The 14,650-nt window shown below is 33.1% G+C and overlaps 1 protein-coding gene across 2 annotated transcripts; it reads left to right on the top strand.

Annotated features, from left to right (window-relative positions):
- The first annotated feature begins 444 nt into the window (after window positions 1–444).
- On the top strand, window positions 445–13,733 carry LOC127710570 (INO80 complex subunit B-like). 2 transcript variants are annotated; one of them, XM_052216520.1, is made up of 10 exons: window positions 460–544; window positions 3,587–3,737; window positions 4,321–4,403; window positions 8,860–9,008; window positions 9,482–9,530; window positions 9,919–9,929; window positions 9,963–10,052; window positions 10,995–11,051; window positions 12,473–12,588; window positions 13,255–13,733. In XM_052216520.1, exons 1-10 carry the CDS (start codon window positions 499–501, stop codon window positions 13,406–13,408), a joined length of 906 nt encoding a protein of 301 aa, XP_052072480.1. In that variant the 5' UTR covers window positions 460–498; the 3' UTR covers window positions 13,409–13,733. The 2 variants fall into 2 exon arrangements, with proteins under 2 accessions (XP_052072479.1, XP_052072480.1); XM_052216519.1 differs by lacking the exon at window positions 9,919–9,929 and having other exon boundaries at window positions 445–544; window positions 9,952–10,052.
- Window positions 13,734–14,650: the final 917 nt, after the last annotated feature.

The following is a 14,650-nucleotide window of genomic DNA, read 5'->3' on the forward strand; positions in this document are numbered from 1 at the left end:
TATTTTTTGATATGTATCCTTTTTTGTTCATGGACATAAATAATTGTGTAACTGTCAATACACACAGATTTGTAGTATTCTTTTCGTGTGAATACCACTGTCACTCTAATTTAATTATTGTTAGTTTAATGTTTCAATTGTTCTATACTGTATGCCATAACCATTTAATGTAAATGTGTTTGTGCAAATAAATATTGTCTATTGTCATTACAAAATCGATCTGCATAAAATAGCTGCAGATTTTATATAAAACCAATGCAAGAAATGCAAAGTAGCATAATACCTAAGATAAGTGTATGGTAGTCCATATTTCTTGGTGGTGTTCCTAGAAAGGAAGAATATACAAAAGATACACACAAAACAGAGATTTGGTTCACATCAAAGTTGGTCCTATCTGAGGATATTTGACTGCATAGTAATTTCTATTCGGAAACTTTGTATTTACTTCCGCTAAAAAAAAAAGACACAAGTCTGCTTAAGTTCTTAAACGTCTAAAATATGGGGAAGAGGAAGGAATCTGGTACAGAGGAAGAACTTATCATTGGTAGGTGCTTTGTTTTTGATACCTTTTAAATGTTTGTTGATGTCATTAACGAAAACGAAATGTGGATTCAATTAATTAATTATCTTTCCATTTCTGGGTATTTTAAGGTTCATGTGGACCCTTCGTCTAAAATGGCTGCATTTTCACCTCAAAATTTACTCTGAGTACAGACAAACCTGTGCATCTGGAAAAGTTTTAAGGCATAGCATGCCCTAGATAAATAAAATTCAAATATATTTTATGTTTTAGAAAATTAAAAACTTAACCGGATTTTGCAGTGCACTTTTTTTCATTCCTCCAGAAGGTGCCAAAATAAACTAAGTTGGGAAAGTGGTTTGAGAACTTCCCCACATGTAATAATTGAAGTGAACTGTTTTGATTGACATGGACAATAGATGGACAATAGATACCTGACAATAATTGGTGATTTAAACTGTGTACCTGAGTGGACCATATCAAGTGAAACTCAACTGTTTGTTAATTTTATCATCTTCTGCAGGAACGAAAAAAAGTGCACTGCTAAATCCAGTTAAGTTTTAAATTTTCTAAAACATACAATGCATTAGAAGTTTATTTATCTAGGGCATGCTATGCCTTAAAACTTTTCCAGATGCGCAGGTTTGTCTGTACTCAGAGTAAATTTTGAGGTGAAAATGCAGCCATTTTAGCCAAAGGGTCCACATGAACCTTAATTTTCATTTAAGAAAGTGGATAATGATTTCATTGGTCCACATATTGACTCAAAAACACAAAAAATATACCACAACAACTCAAAATATTTAAAGAAAAAAGACCAACATGCACCTTAAACACAAAAAAGTAGATAGTGGATGCTAAGTAAACAAGTGCCAAACAGTATTGTGATCTTCATATATTGACAAAAAGAGCACAAAACCCTGATGAATGTGTGATTACAATTCATATATGCAGTGTTTGGAAAGCCAGGACCATTCATGTAGGTCATTTGACATATTACTAGATGTCAATCGAAACACTCATAACATATAAAATTATAACATATAAAATTATCATCAACCATACTTGCCAACCACTGAAACCTTCAAAGAGGGAGATCTCCCCCTCAGCTATGACAGCTGAGGGGGAGATTTTGCGCAATCGACATTTTCAAGTTAAATATATGACCTGTTTATGTATTCATCTACAAAACACCAATAAGAGTTAATATATATACTTTATTTCTTCAATTCATGGTTATAATCTATACAAGGTGGGTTTTTTTAAGCCTTTTTCAATACCTCCGAGTCTCATAACTCATTACATTCCATATTTTGATTTTGTTGTGAGTCTCACACTAAACATGCTTTCAAACATCGTACAGACCACCAGAAGTAATCAAAAAGTTGATTGAACACAGAGTTCGCGAAAACTTATTTCGACCCGTCGGTCATGGGACCGACAAAGCATGATTATTTGTCAGTCCTACAAAATTTTAGCCAGTCCTACAAAATCTGTCAATTTTATCCTGAAATAAAATTAATAACATATTTTATTGAAAAATAACTTTATTAATATTAGTTTGATTCTTCGCACCCACAGGCAAATTAACAATGAAGGACCAGTTCAGGTCTTCTGATTGTTCTTATTTAAAGTCATCTTCACTATCCATTTCATCATCTGAATCGCTTTCTCAGCTGTTACAGTATTTGTTTGCTCCATTGAAGGGTTCAATCGCCGATTGTTTGCCAGGGATGGCTCTATGAACAAATTTAGAAGGCCACGTGTAAATCGCCGCTTTGGTTTGTTTATAATAAATCCGTAAACTAGTACCGGAAATTGGCAGCGGGTACATCTGATAACCGATGTAAACACTTATTGGAAACAGTTGCGGTACATCTAATAACCGATGTAAAAAAGTGCCGAAATATGCACTACAACGGCCGTTTTTACATCGGTCATCGGGACCGGCACTAGCCTTCAAAATACTGGTCCGAGCCTCATTTTGACCGATAGGACCGACAGGACCGACCATTTTCGCGAACTCTGTGAACATGATGTGCAAAAAGATTCATTGCGAAGTGAACTTGGTCGTAAAAATTGAAAATCTTTCATTCAAAATTAATTATCTGCTTGGCATTTCAATTTGCAGTTATTTATTTCATCTTTTTTACACTGCCGCTTGGTCCAGACAAAGTCCTCTGTCTTGTTAGGAGTTGACATAAAAGAACTGAATTTCGATTACTTATATATCGAACATAAAAACTACTGACCAAAGTTTTCAAATGATTGCCGATTGTTTATTTATTTCTATTGATATTAATGAAAAAGCCAAAGAATTACGAACACGGGTTATTCCAGGTCAAAATATCCCAAAGCGGGAGATTCTATACTCCTGTGTGGGAGCTGACCAGCAAGCGGGAGATTTCCAAAATTTCGTCGTTTGCACAGGAGACTCCACTCAAAACGAGAGGGTTGGCAGGTATGATCAACTGAACATGCTGAAACTGTTCCAATGATGAGCCATCATGAAATACATGTACTCATTAATATGAGGCAGGTGTTACCTGTGATAGGGGACGAAGTCAGCAAACCTTTTGAATACTTTACAATATCCTGTCTGTCAACAGAACAGGAACAGGGTAATGGGCAACCTCAACTGTTAGAAAAGAAAGTTAACGATTTTTTAGTTCATTAGTAAATTGGTTTTTCGTTTTATCAATTTTCTTCTTGGGAACTTCGCTACCATATAACAATGTAAAATTTACTTTGCATTTATTAGATATATTAATTTGTATACCCCTGCTTATAGTGCCTGTCATTTCGTTCCACATCCATCTATCCAACTTTTGTCATGTTAGAAGCCACTATTTGAATACATTGTATCTGGACAGTACAGTGTCTATTTTGTATCCACAGCTCCTCCTTGCTGTATGTGGTGAAGAGGGTATCATTTTGTGAGCTCTGCTCGTAGTATCTCTATATTTTGATTACATCAAAGATCAAGTGAAGTACATAAGATTTAATGTATGAATTCACTTCTAAAAGGTATACATTATCAGTAGATTGAAATTTTACCTTTTACAGATTCTCCTCCTGGAAGCTCACATAAGAAACACAAAAAACATAAGAAGAAGCATAAAAAGAAAAAGGAAGGCGATCTAGAAGAATTGTCGTCACCAAAACCGTCCATAAAACTTAAATTGAGAATTGGTGGTGAAACTTTGGGAACTAAAAGGTTTGTGGTATACATGGTATAAATTCACAAGTACATGTATGTAACATTTAAATATGGTAGTAAAAAGTCATATGTAATTGCTTTTACCATTGTTTGAAGTACAATGTACACGTGTATATATGGTATTTAGTTTTCCAAAGAACTAATTTGATATTAGACCTGTGCTGTATGAACTAAATAGACCTCTTCTTCTCTTACCCATATACTGTGAAAATGCTTTCACTATTTATCAATAGACACATATTCCTATTTTCCTGATCTCTGCAAAGAATTTGTTAGTGGATTGGATTTTACACATCAGAAATCAGTGCAGTTTGTCAGGAATCAAATGGGTGATTTTGATTAATTATGGCAGGATATGCATGGAAATTCACAAAAATAGGATACTCAATAATCAAAAGTATTTCAACAGGGTGATTTACAACATATGTTGTACAATTCAGAATGAAACATTGTCCTTGTATAATCTGTATTACTAGTATATAAATAGATATTCAAATGTTTGCTTTTATTTGTTATTGCTTTAATATATATATTTACCTATTTATTTACTCACTAATTTATTTATTTATTATATATGCAGTGTTCAAACAGTAAAGAAAGAATCATCAGATGAGTCACAAGATCAGATTATAGATGTCATGAATGATTCCTGGGCATCAACAGGTAGGTCACATGACCAATATTAGATTATAGATGTCCTGAATGATTCCTGGGCATCAACAGGTAGGTCACATGACCAATATTAGATCATAGATGTCCTGAATATTTTCCTGGACATCAACAGGTAGGTCACATGACCAATATTAGATTATAGATGTCCTAAATGATTCCTGGGCATCAACAGGTAGGTCACATTACCAATATTAAATCATAGATGTCCTGAATATTTTCCTGGTTATCAACAGGTAGGTCACATGACTAATATCATATTATAGATGTCATGAATGATTCCTGGGCATCAACAGGTAGGTCACATGACCAATATTAGATTATAGTCAGGAACCTGATGTTCAGTGGTTGTCGTTTGTTGATGTGGTTCATAAGTGTTTCTCGTTTCTTGTTTTTTATATAGATTAGACTGTTGGTTTTCCTGTTTGAATGGTTTTACACTAGTCATTTTTGGGGCCTTCTATAGCTTGCTGTTCGGTGTGAGCCAAGGCTCAGTGTTGAAGGCTGTACTTTGACCTATAATGGTTTACTTTTACAAATTGTGACTTGGATGGAGAGTTGTCTCATTGGCACTCATACCACATCTTCTTATATCTATAGACGTCCTGAATGATTCCTGGGCATCAACAGGTAGGTCACATGACCAATATTAGATTATAGATGTCCTGAATGATTCCAGGGCATCAACAGGTAGGTCACATGACCAATATTAGATTATAGAAGTCCTGAATGATTCCTGGGCATCAACAGGTAGGTCACATGACCAATATTAGATTATTGACGTCCTGAATTACTGTTAACAATCTAATTTTCATGAGCGATTTATTTTCTAGACTTTCGTGAGTAAAAAAATAACGTGAACATAAATCGTTGCGAAAATGTAAAACTCGGATCTTTCCTTATTAAACTACATTAAGTAAATTAGAAAATCGTGAAATTAAATAGCCGCGAAGTGGACTAGAAAGTGTTTAACGCGAAATAAAGTATCCGTGAAAATAAGTTGGTTTACAGTATTCCTGGGCATCAACGGGTAGGTCAATATGACCAATGTTAGATTATAAACGTCCTGAATGATTCCTGTGTACCAACAGGCTAGTCACATGACCAATATCAGGTTATAGATGTACATGTCCTGAATGATTCCTTGGCATCCATTTTGTCAGCAATTTTTTGTCATCAGTCACTATATTCTTTACTTATTGTCATGTTCTACCAGTAAAAATCTGTCACTCAGTATTGCATTATAATCAACAGGGTTCTGTATTGTTAATCTGCATACAGTCACAATATATAATCCATTGAATCTTACTATCTTAGAGTCAAAATTAGTATGGTAGATTTCTAATAAGGAAATGTCACTTAAATTGTTTAAACCCATTTCATTCAAAAGCTGCTACATTCCAAAAAAAATAACAGGAACAAAATTGCATGTAATAAATGATGTAACTGTTTTACTGTACAAATCCTTGGTACCAGTTATTGGAAAATGGACTATCACTTCAGTTTATTCTCAGTGTTGAAGTGCATGCTCTTTGTTATTTCAAATGATATCCTGTCTCTATATTTTTCATGAAAAGACACTCCTTACTTTTAATATGGTCAGGTTTATTTTTAAGAAGGATCATGTTCATAATGTTATTGACAAAATTAAGAACAAAACTTTAAGGTAGATTGTTAAAACAATTGTTACATGTAGCATTGATGATAGTTACTAAAATAGTCATAGAGTTTAAAAGGCCCTGATTTGGATATGTTCTCTGTAACCATGGTCGCAATCAGGATAGAAAATATTTGTCAATGTTTCTAGAACTTTCTTCAATATATTATGAAGAATTCTCTAATTTCACACGATTTTATAATTTCATTTACTGAAGTCGGTGCAGCTAGTTTTTATACGACCGCAAAAATTAAAATTTTTTTGGTCGTATATTGGTATGACGTTGGCGTCGTCGTCCGGCGGCGTCGTCGTCGTCGTCTGGCGTCGTCCGGCGTCGTCCGAAGACACATTGGTTTTCGCACTCTAACTTTAGTTTAAGTGAATGGATCTCCATGAAATTTTACCATAAGGTTCAATACCACGAAAGGAAGGTTGGGATTGATTTTGGGGGTTATGGTACCAACAGTTAAGGAATTAGGGGCCAAAAAGGGGCCAAAAATAAGCATTTTTGTAACTTCCAGACAATAACTTGTGTGTAAGTGTATGGATCTCTCTGACATTGTACCACAAGGTTCCATATCACAAAGGAAAGGCTGTAATTGATTTTGGGGGTAATTGCTTCAAAATTTTAGGAATTAGGGGCCAAAAAAGGGGCAAAAAACAAGCATTTTTCTAGTTTCATGACAATAACTTGTGTGTAAGTGTTTGGATATTTCTGAAACTGTACTACAAGGTTCCATATCACAAAGGGAAAGCTGGAATTGAGTTTGGGGGTAATTGCCCGAAACGTTTAGGAATTGGGGGCCAAAAAGGGGCCAAAAATAAGCATTTTTCTAGTTTCCAGACAATAACTTGTGTTCAAGTGTATGGATCTCTCTGAAATTGTACTGCAAGGTACCATACCACAAAGGGAAGGCTGGGATTGAGTTTGGGGGTGATGAATCATAAGGGGGTTCAAAAAATTTGGGGGGGGGATTTTTTTTTTTCTTTTTTTTTCTTTTTCCTTTTTTTTTTCTTTTAAAATTTTCCATTTTAAGTTGGTTATTTCTGATTAATATTTAAAAGCAAATAATAATGATATGGTAGGAGATACACACCAAACAGGATGTGTAAATTATTATCTAATAAGTATTGTGCAATAGCAAGAAATTTTCAATTGCACAGTATTGCACAATAGCAAGAAATCTTCAATTGCACAGTATTGCGCAATAGCAAGAAATCTTCAATTGCACAGTATTGCGCAATAGCAAGAAATATCCAATAGCACAATATTGCGCAATAGCAAGAAATTGTCAATTGTACAGTATTGCGCAATAGCAAGAAATATTCAATTGCACAGTATTGTGCAAAAGAAGATACTTTGTATAAATTGCTTATTTCTTGATCAATTTCAATGGGGGTTTATTCTTGAATTCTTGGGGTTCTTTAATATGCTGAATCTAACCGTGTATTAAGTTTTTGGATTTTGGGCCCCGTTTTTAAATTGGTCCACATTGAGGTCCAAAGGGTCCAAAATTTAACTTTGTTTGATTTCATCAAAAATTGAATTATTGGGGTTCTTTGATATGCTGAATCTAACCGTGTATTTAGATTCTTAATTTTTGGTTCCGTTTTCAAATTGGTCTACATTAAGGTCCAAAGGGTCCAAAATTAAACTTAGTTTGATTTTAACAAAAATTGAATTTTTAGGGTTCTTTGATATGCTGAATCTAAACATGTATTTAGATTTTTGATTATGGGCCCAGTTTTCAAGTTGGTCCAAATCGGGGTCCAAAATTAAACTTTGTTTGATTTCAACAAAAATTGAATATATGGGGTTCTTTGATATGCTGAATCTAACCATGTATTTAGATTTTTGATTTTTGGGCCCCGTTATCAACTTTGTCCACATTGAGGTCAAAAGGGTCCAAAATTTAACTTTGTTTGATTTCATCAAAAATTGAATTATTGGGGTTCTTTGATATGCCGAATCTAACCGTGTATTTAGATTCCTAATTTTTGGTTCCGTTTTCAAATTGGTCTACATTAAGGTCCAAAGGGTCCAAAATTAAAGTTAGTTTGATTTTAACAAAAATTGAATTTTTAGGGTTCTTTGATATGCTGAATCTAAACATGTATTTAGATTTTTGATTATGGGCCCAGTTTTCAAGTTGGTCCAAATCGGGGTCCAAAATTAAACTTTGTTTGATTTCATCAAAAATTGAATTCTTGGGGTTCTTTGATATGCTGAATCTAACCATGTATTTAGATTTTGGATATTGGACCATAATAGGTGAATGTCCAATTTAAAATTTTTAAGTTCTTAGACCACATTCATTCTGTGTCAGAAACCTATGCTGTGTCAAATATTTAATCACAATCCAAATTCAGAGCTGTATCAAGCTTGAATGTTGTGTCCATACTTGCCCCAACTGTTCAGGGTTCGACCTCTGCGGTCGTATCAAGCTGCGCCCTGCGGAGCATTTTATTATTCCTGTATTATTCCTATTTTGATAACACACGTCTCCTGCGTATTAAAATTTCAAATGCCCCCTAATTCTGTTTTAAATGAAACCTGATTTAGATGTGTTTGATGTATTTTTAATGAGAGACCAACTTGACACATTTCAATAATAATAATATTGTCTGTTTATTTTGCTGTTGCCATTACTGCTACAAGTATTAAACTGTCAAATTATGTTGTATGAAATCAAAATGTTTTTTGAAACACAATGGCAAGAACAAAACATACGGACCCCATTCTATAAAATCTTGTACTATGTGCAGCTTTCATTACCATTAATGTCTTGTTAGAAATCAAAGATGAAGAAAAAGTAAAGAAACCAGATGTAGATACATCAGATGAAGAAAAACAATGGTTGGATGCTCTGGAGAAAGGAAACTTAGATGATTCTGGCATGCTGAGGAGAAGTAAAGATCCTAAATTGTTAACTGCCCGACAGGTACAGTTTTTATTTTTCTAATTTAAATTAATTCAGATCTTTAAGGGAATAGAAATCAACAACAGACATCGAGTTTTAGAATTTTATGTTTATTTCATGCAATTAATTATATGAAGAAATGTTTCTACATGTCTTAAAGATTTTTAAAAAATCCTGAAAATATCTTTAAAGAGATAAATGCAAGTTACTATGATGCCTCAAAAGCTGAAATGCCTGATGCATACATACATGTTTATATCAAAAAAACATTAAGGAAGTGAGCATTTCTTTTTCTCAATTGACCTCATCATTTGAACTCTGGGTGATAGTTGTCTCATTAGTAATCATACCACATCTCCTTATATTAACAACTGTAGCATACAACAATTATCATGATTATTATTTGAAAGAGGGATAAAATAAAAATTGCAACATGAAATATAGTTACTGGTTTAAATGAAGCAACAATTCTATTTTCTAACCTTTTATTGTAGAGAGCATTATTTCATGGAGATCAACAAGAATTGATGCAGCTACCGTCAGGTATGAATCATATATGACTAGATATAGATAAGATCAGTAGCTCCAGAATTCTTGTTTCACCACTTTGAGAGGTGAGCAGAACTTATGAGCGAGGTCACAATGTAAGAGGAGGAGTTATCAGCAATGTCACAATATGACAGCAGAACTTATCAATTAAATGTAGGTTAATGACAGGTTGAAGTATTATATTGACAGTTATAGAAGAGTGTAACACTCTATTATGTAGGTTATAGGCAGGTGAAATTATTATAATCTAGGTCAAAAATAGATGGAATCATTTATTATATAGGTTACAGACAAAAGGAATTGTTATTATGAAGGTTATTTATAAACAGGTGAAATTATCATTATATAGGTTATAGGCAGGTAGAACTGTTTTATTATATAGGTTATAGACAGGTAGAATTGTTTTATTATACAGGTTATAGGCAGGTGGAATTAACAGAAGAACAAATGTTAAAGCGACAACAGAGAGCAAAGAAAAGAAGACAACAAGCTCATGAGAAAAGAGAAAAAGATAAAGTAAGTTGAAAAGTTTGAACATACGAATGGTGTTGTAACATCTTTCTTCCACTTAAGATTAATGTTGAAGAAAGATGTTACAACACCATGATCAATCGGGGAAAAAAAACAAAAAAATAAAACTTAAAACAGTCAACTTAACAAATGACCATGCAGATTGCTCTTCTTGAACCACAAAAGATTGTTTTGAATTGAGATGGAGGATAAGAAGTTTCTGTTTTACTTATAGCAATTGTTATGGTCTAAATCTGCTCTAATCTAAATTAGTTGAATAAATTTAACTGATACACTGTAGATCTGTATGTATGTATTAAAAGGCTTAATGTCAACGGTTTCTCTTTGGCCTAATAGTCTTATTGAAAAAGCCTATGATTATTGGAGTAATTGCCCTTTGATAATAATTTGTGTCTGGCCCTGACGAAGTTGAGAAACTGAGACTTAGGCGTGCTGTTACCAGCAGTGGTGGTAGCAACAACAATGCATTCAGTGGTGGATCCAGAACTTTTTATAAGAGGGGGCCCTGCTGACTGACCTAAGGGGGGGGGGGGGCTTTGGTCATGCTTCAGTGATTCCCTATATAATCAACCAAATTTTTCCAACAAAAGGGGGCCCGGGCCCCCAGGGCTCCCCCCTCGATCCGCCTATGGCATTAGTTTGTGATTAGCTCATTTGAGTGGTAGGTCAATGATATTTGGTATGGAGGTGTATTATCACTGTCACATCTTGTTTCCATGATCCTTCAAAAGATGAAAATAAAAATAAAAATGGCATCTTTATGCAAAATGAGTAATTTCAACTCCTATGAGCCTCAAGGTACTATTTGCATTATCAATTGTATATGACTACTTATGAAATTTCTTAATTTCCTTTCATATTTAGTTTTCTATAATATTTTTTGTGAAACATACAATACATGCCTGTAACTGTATCTTCTGATTTCAGAAACAAACACTGGACAGACTGCTGAAGAAACAGGAATCTAAAAATAAATCAATGAAGGTAATTAACCCATGATAGCAAACTCACTTTTACAAATGGAGCCTTGTGTTTGCTTGGCAGATCCATATCAGTCCATGAATTACTGGCTGGCTGGAGAAATATAATGATCTAGAAAAGGGACTAATACTCCAAACATGTTGACCACCTAGATCATTGTATTGAAATATCTTTGAGAAACAGTATTACATTTGAAGGTTGATAAAAAGAAATAATGCAATTGTATCGTGTATATATATATATATATAAAATTAAAAAATAATTCATGGGGGCTTGAATTTGTATTTATTTTACCACAGGTTGGCTCTTTATACTAAATATTTTACCTCTTGCCATAGCTTTTGGGTAAAATATTGGCATCAAGGGCCAACCCGTGGTAAAATTAATATTAATTCAAACCCCATGAATTATTTCTATTCTAATAGAACAAAGACTGCAAATCTTTTGGATCAAGGTGCTCTAGGTGAAGGCAAATATTAGGTTTTCCAATAATTGAACATACTATTAATATTGACGTAAAAGAAGTAAACTGAATAAGTGACATGATTAAACAATTAACAATAACATTCTAAAACAGGTTTGAATAAAGTTTAATGATCATCTTACTTTTATTTCAACAAGTTATGAACATTATTTGTTTATGTTTTCATGTTTTGACAACTTTCAGTTTCACCTTCGTGCATTTTCCCATAGAATGCTTATATAATCATGTCACAGTTCAATGACATCTTTATAGCGTCTGACTACAGGTAATTCTTTCATACGAGGTGGGATTGGGATTAGAACAGCCCAAACAAATCATGACGTTGCCGATCAGCTGACCTATCAATATATTTACCATGGGTGTGTACTCAAGTGTTTAAAGAACATCATATTTAGAACAAGTGTCTTATGCTTTGTAGAAGTAATTAAATAAAGTTCAGTATAAGCTTTATTTTTTGGTATCAAAGTTGATTTGGACATTAACAAAGCAACAATCAATCAATTAATCAAAGTTGATTTTTCACACATTTTCAAATAGACAAAGGGAAATAATTCAATCTCAGTTTTCCTAGATTTTAAACAGTTTGACTGTTGGTAAAGATTATAATTCATTTAAATAAAAACATTCAGGTAGAATAAGATCTATAAAATTAAGTTACTTTTAACCAAGTCACATTAATTTTCCCTTCAATACTTGGAAATAGAGCTTTCAGCAACTATTTTGAATAAACATAAAACATTAGTTAAAGAATATTTTAATGTAATAAGTTAGATGTACGAATATGCTAATTTTTGTGATAAAGTCAGATTAGTGGGTTCACAGAATTGATGGTGCTTTGAGATATAAGTCAATACTATTGTCCATTTTCCCGTGAAATTGCACATCAAATGCTAGTCATTAGTATCTGTTACTAATTTAGCAACCATGATTTTTTTTTCAGACCAAAAGTTCAAAGAAGAGTAATGCTCCCAAAGTACATTATGTAAATAATCATCATGGTATAACCATCTCAGTACCAACAGGGATACAGTTCCCTTTCACTGCAGAAAAAGCTAGGTAAGTGTAACCCACAATGAAAATAAGTTACTGATAAATCAAGGCCTATTTCCAAAGATTTATTACCCCATGTCCAGTGAAGAGAAATTACATACAACGCCATGATAAACTAGCAAATTTTGAAATGGCATTTTTTATGGGGGGGGGGGGGGAATCTGTAGTACCACATCCATGAAAGACATTATAAGAAAACAGTTTCTGATAGCAATCAAATAATATAGCATCACATAATTATGATGCTAAAAGGTCCTGGGGATATTACTGATGAATATGTGAAACTCAGGTCTTCTCAAATTAAGTTGATATGTTGACTGTTTCATCAAGTAATTTCATGAAAGTCATTAAAATAAATTGAATAATGTGTAACAATAATTCAACCAAACTTGCAGATTTATTCTACAGGACATGAAGTTGTCTGCCTGCTATTTTAATTTTTGATCTGTGAGATTTTCGGGATTACATTACTGTAACATGGATTTCATCATTTTAGTTTAGATATATTACATTTTACTAGTATTATATTATTTTGAAATTCATAGGCACACATCAACATGACAGACATTATTTTAAATGATAAAAATAAACACCATTAAAATATTTTGATAGTCAGAAATTTTTTTTATACATTGTATATTATAATCCATAGTTGCAATCTTTATTTTCCAGTCCCTCAAAACCAAAGACACTATGTGGTGTGAAAGGATGTTCAAATCTTAAGAAATATTCCTGTTCCAAGACTAATGTACCTCTTTGTAGTTTACAGTGTTATAAAACTAACATATCTGTGTGTAATAGACCAATCAAAAAAGAAGTTGTATGATGTTAGTTTTTTAGACAGCATCTTTAGTGATTCCAAGTTAATAGATATATTGAATGAAGGAAAGAGCAACTTGTCGTAAAATACTGTGTGCTCATGTAATTTTGCAAGTTGCGGAATAATGTGAACTTGTTTTCTCCTCTGATTTAATCAGGTAAGGAAACAACAATTGAAGGACATGTTAGTGATGGTTGCAGGACTTGTTTTTGTTAAGAATTATTTAAACATACATGATATTGTTAATGGTCCTGTACTAGTGCAGAATATGGACAGGGATAGAGAGAAATCCTGTGAATGTGTGATAAAAAAAAATAAATGATGAAATCAATTCAGTATTATTATCAGTACCATAGTTATAAGAGAATTGTTTCAATAGAATGTGAAAATAAGCTGATTTGTATTGTTCCACTTTTTGTTGAATTTGTACTTAGTCGGAACCACAAAGAAGAAGAGATGAAAAGAGCTGTTTTGTGCCCATGTATTTGCAGAACTAGTCAATCTTGTCAAACTAGTCAATCTTTTCAAAATTGATAAACAAAATGTACTATGAGTTATTGCTCACTAATTATACCCCTGTCCAAGATCTATGATTACGGCAAACAGGAAGTAGCACATAAAAAGAACTAAAATTATGTAACGGTATGCCATAAAAAGATGAAGTTTGGTACCATAATACCATTATCAAGATACAATCATTTGTAGTTACTAATAAAAAAAAAGCCAAACAAATGTGTATTGGATAGATGGACAAACCGACGGAGATATGGACAGGGATAAATCAGTTCCCCCTCTTTTTTTTGTGTCGGATGTAAGTAATTGGATGGAGTCTGGTCTATAGCCTTGACATCAACATGTAAAATTTGATATACAACCCAGTGTTTGTTACTAGGTTAGTAGGTATGTATTAGTACAACACAAGAACAGCGTTTATTAATCTGGCACTAAAATCATGTGTTGAAGCTTCACAAACGTAAATATCTCATTGAATCGTGAACTATATTAGTCTGTAGATGCTAACTGACAACTCAATATTCAAAGTAACTAAAATAATCAATTTGTATGAATGAATTACATAACAGTATAGACATACATGTACTCTGACATATAGTTGCTTAGATCAGCCTTATTTGGACTCTGTTTGATAGTTGTCTCATTGGCAATCATATCACAGCTCCTAATTTATATAAATATTTTTGTTTTCAATTTGTTTTTTTATTTGCAACAAAATATAAAAGGGAAAAATTT

Source organism: Mytilus californianus, unplaced genomic scaffold (assembly GCF_021869535.1).
Source record: "Mytilus californianus isolate M0D057914Y unplaced genomic scaffold, xbMytCali1.0.p SCAF_8, whole genome shotgun sequence".
Lineage (NCBI taxonomy): Eukaryota > Metazoa > Mollusca > Bivalvia > Mytilida > Mytilidae > Mytilus > Mytilus californianus.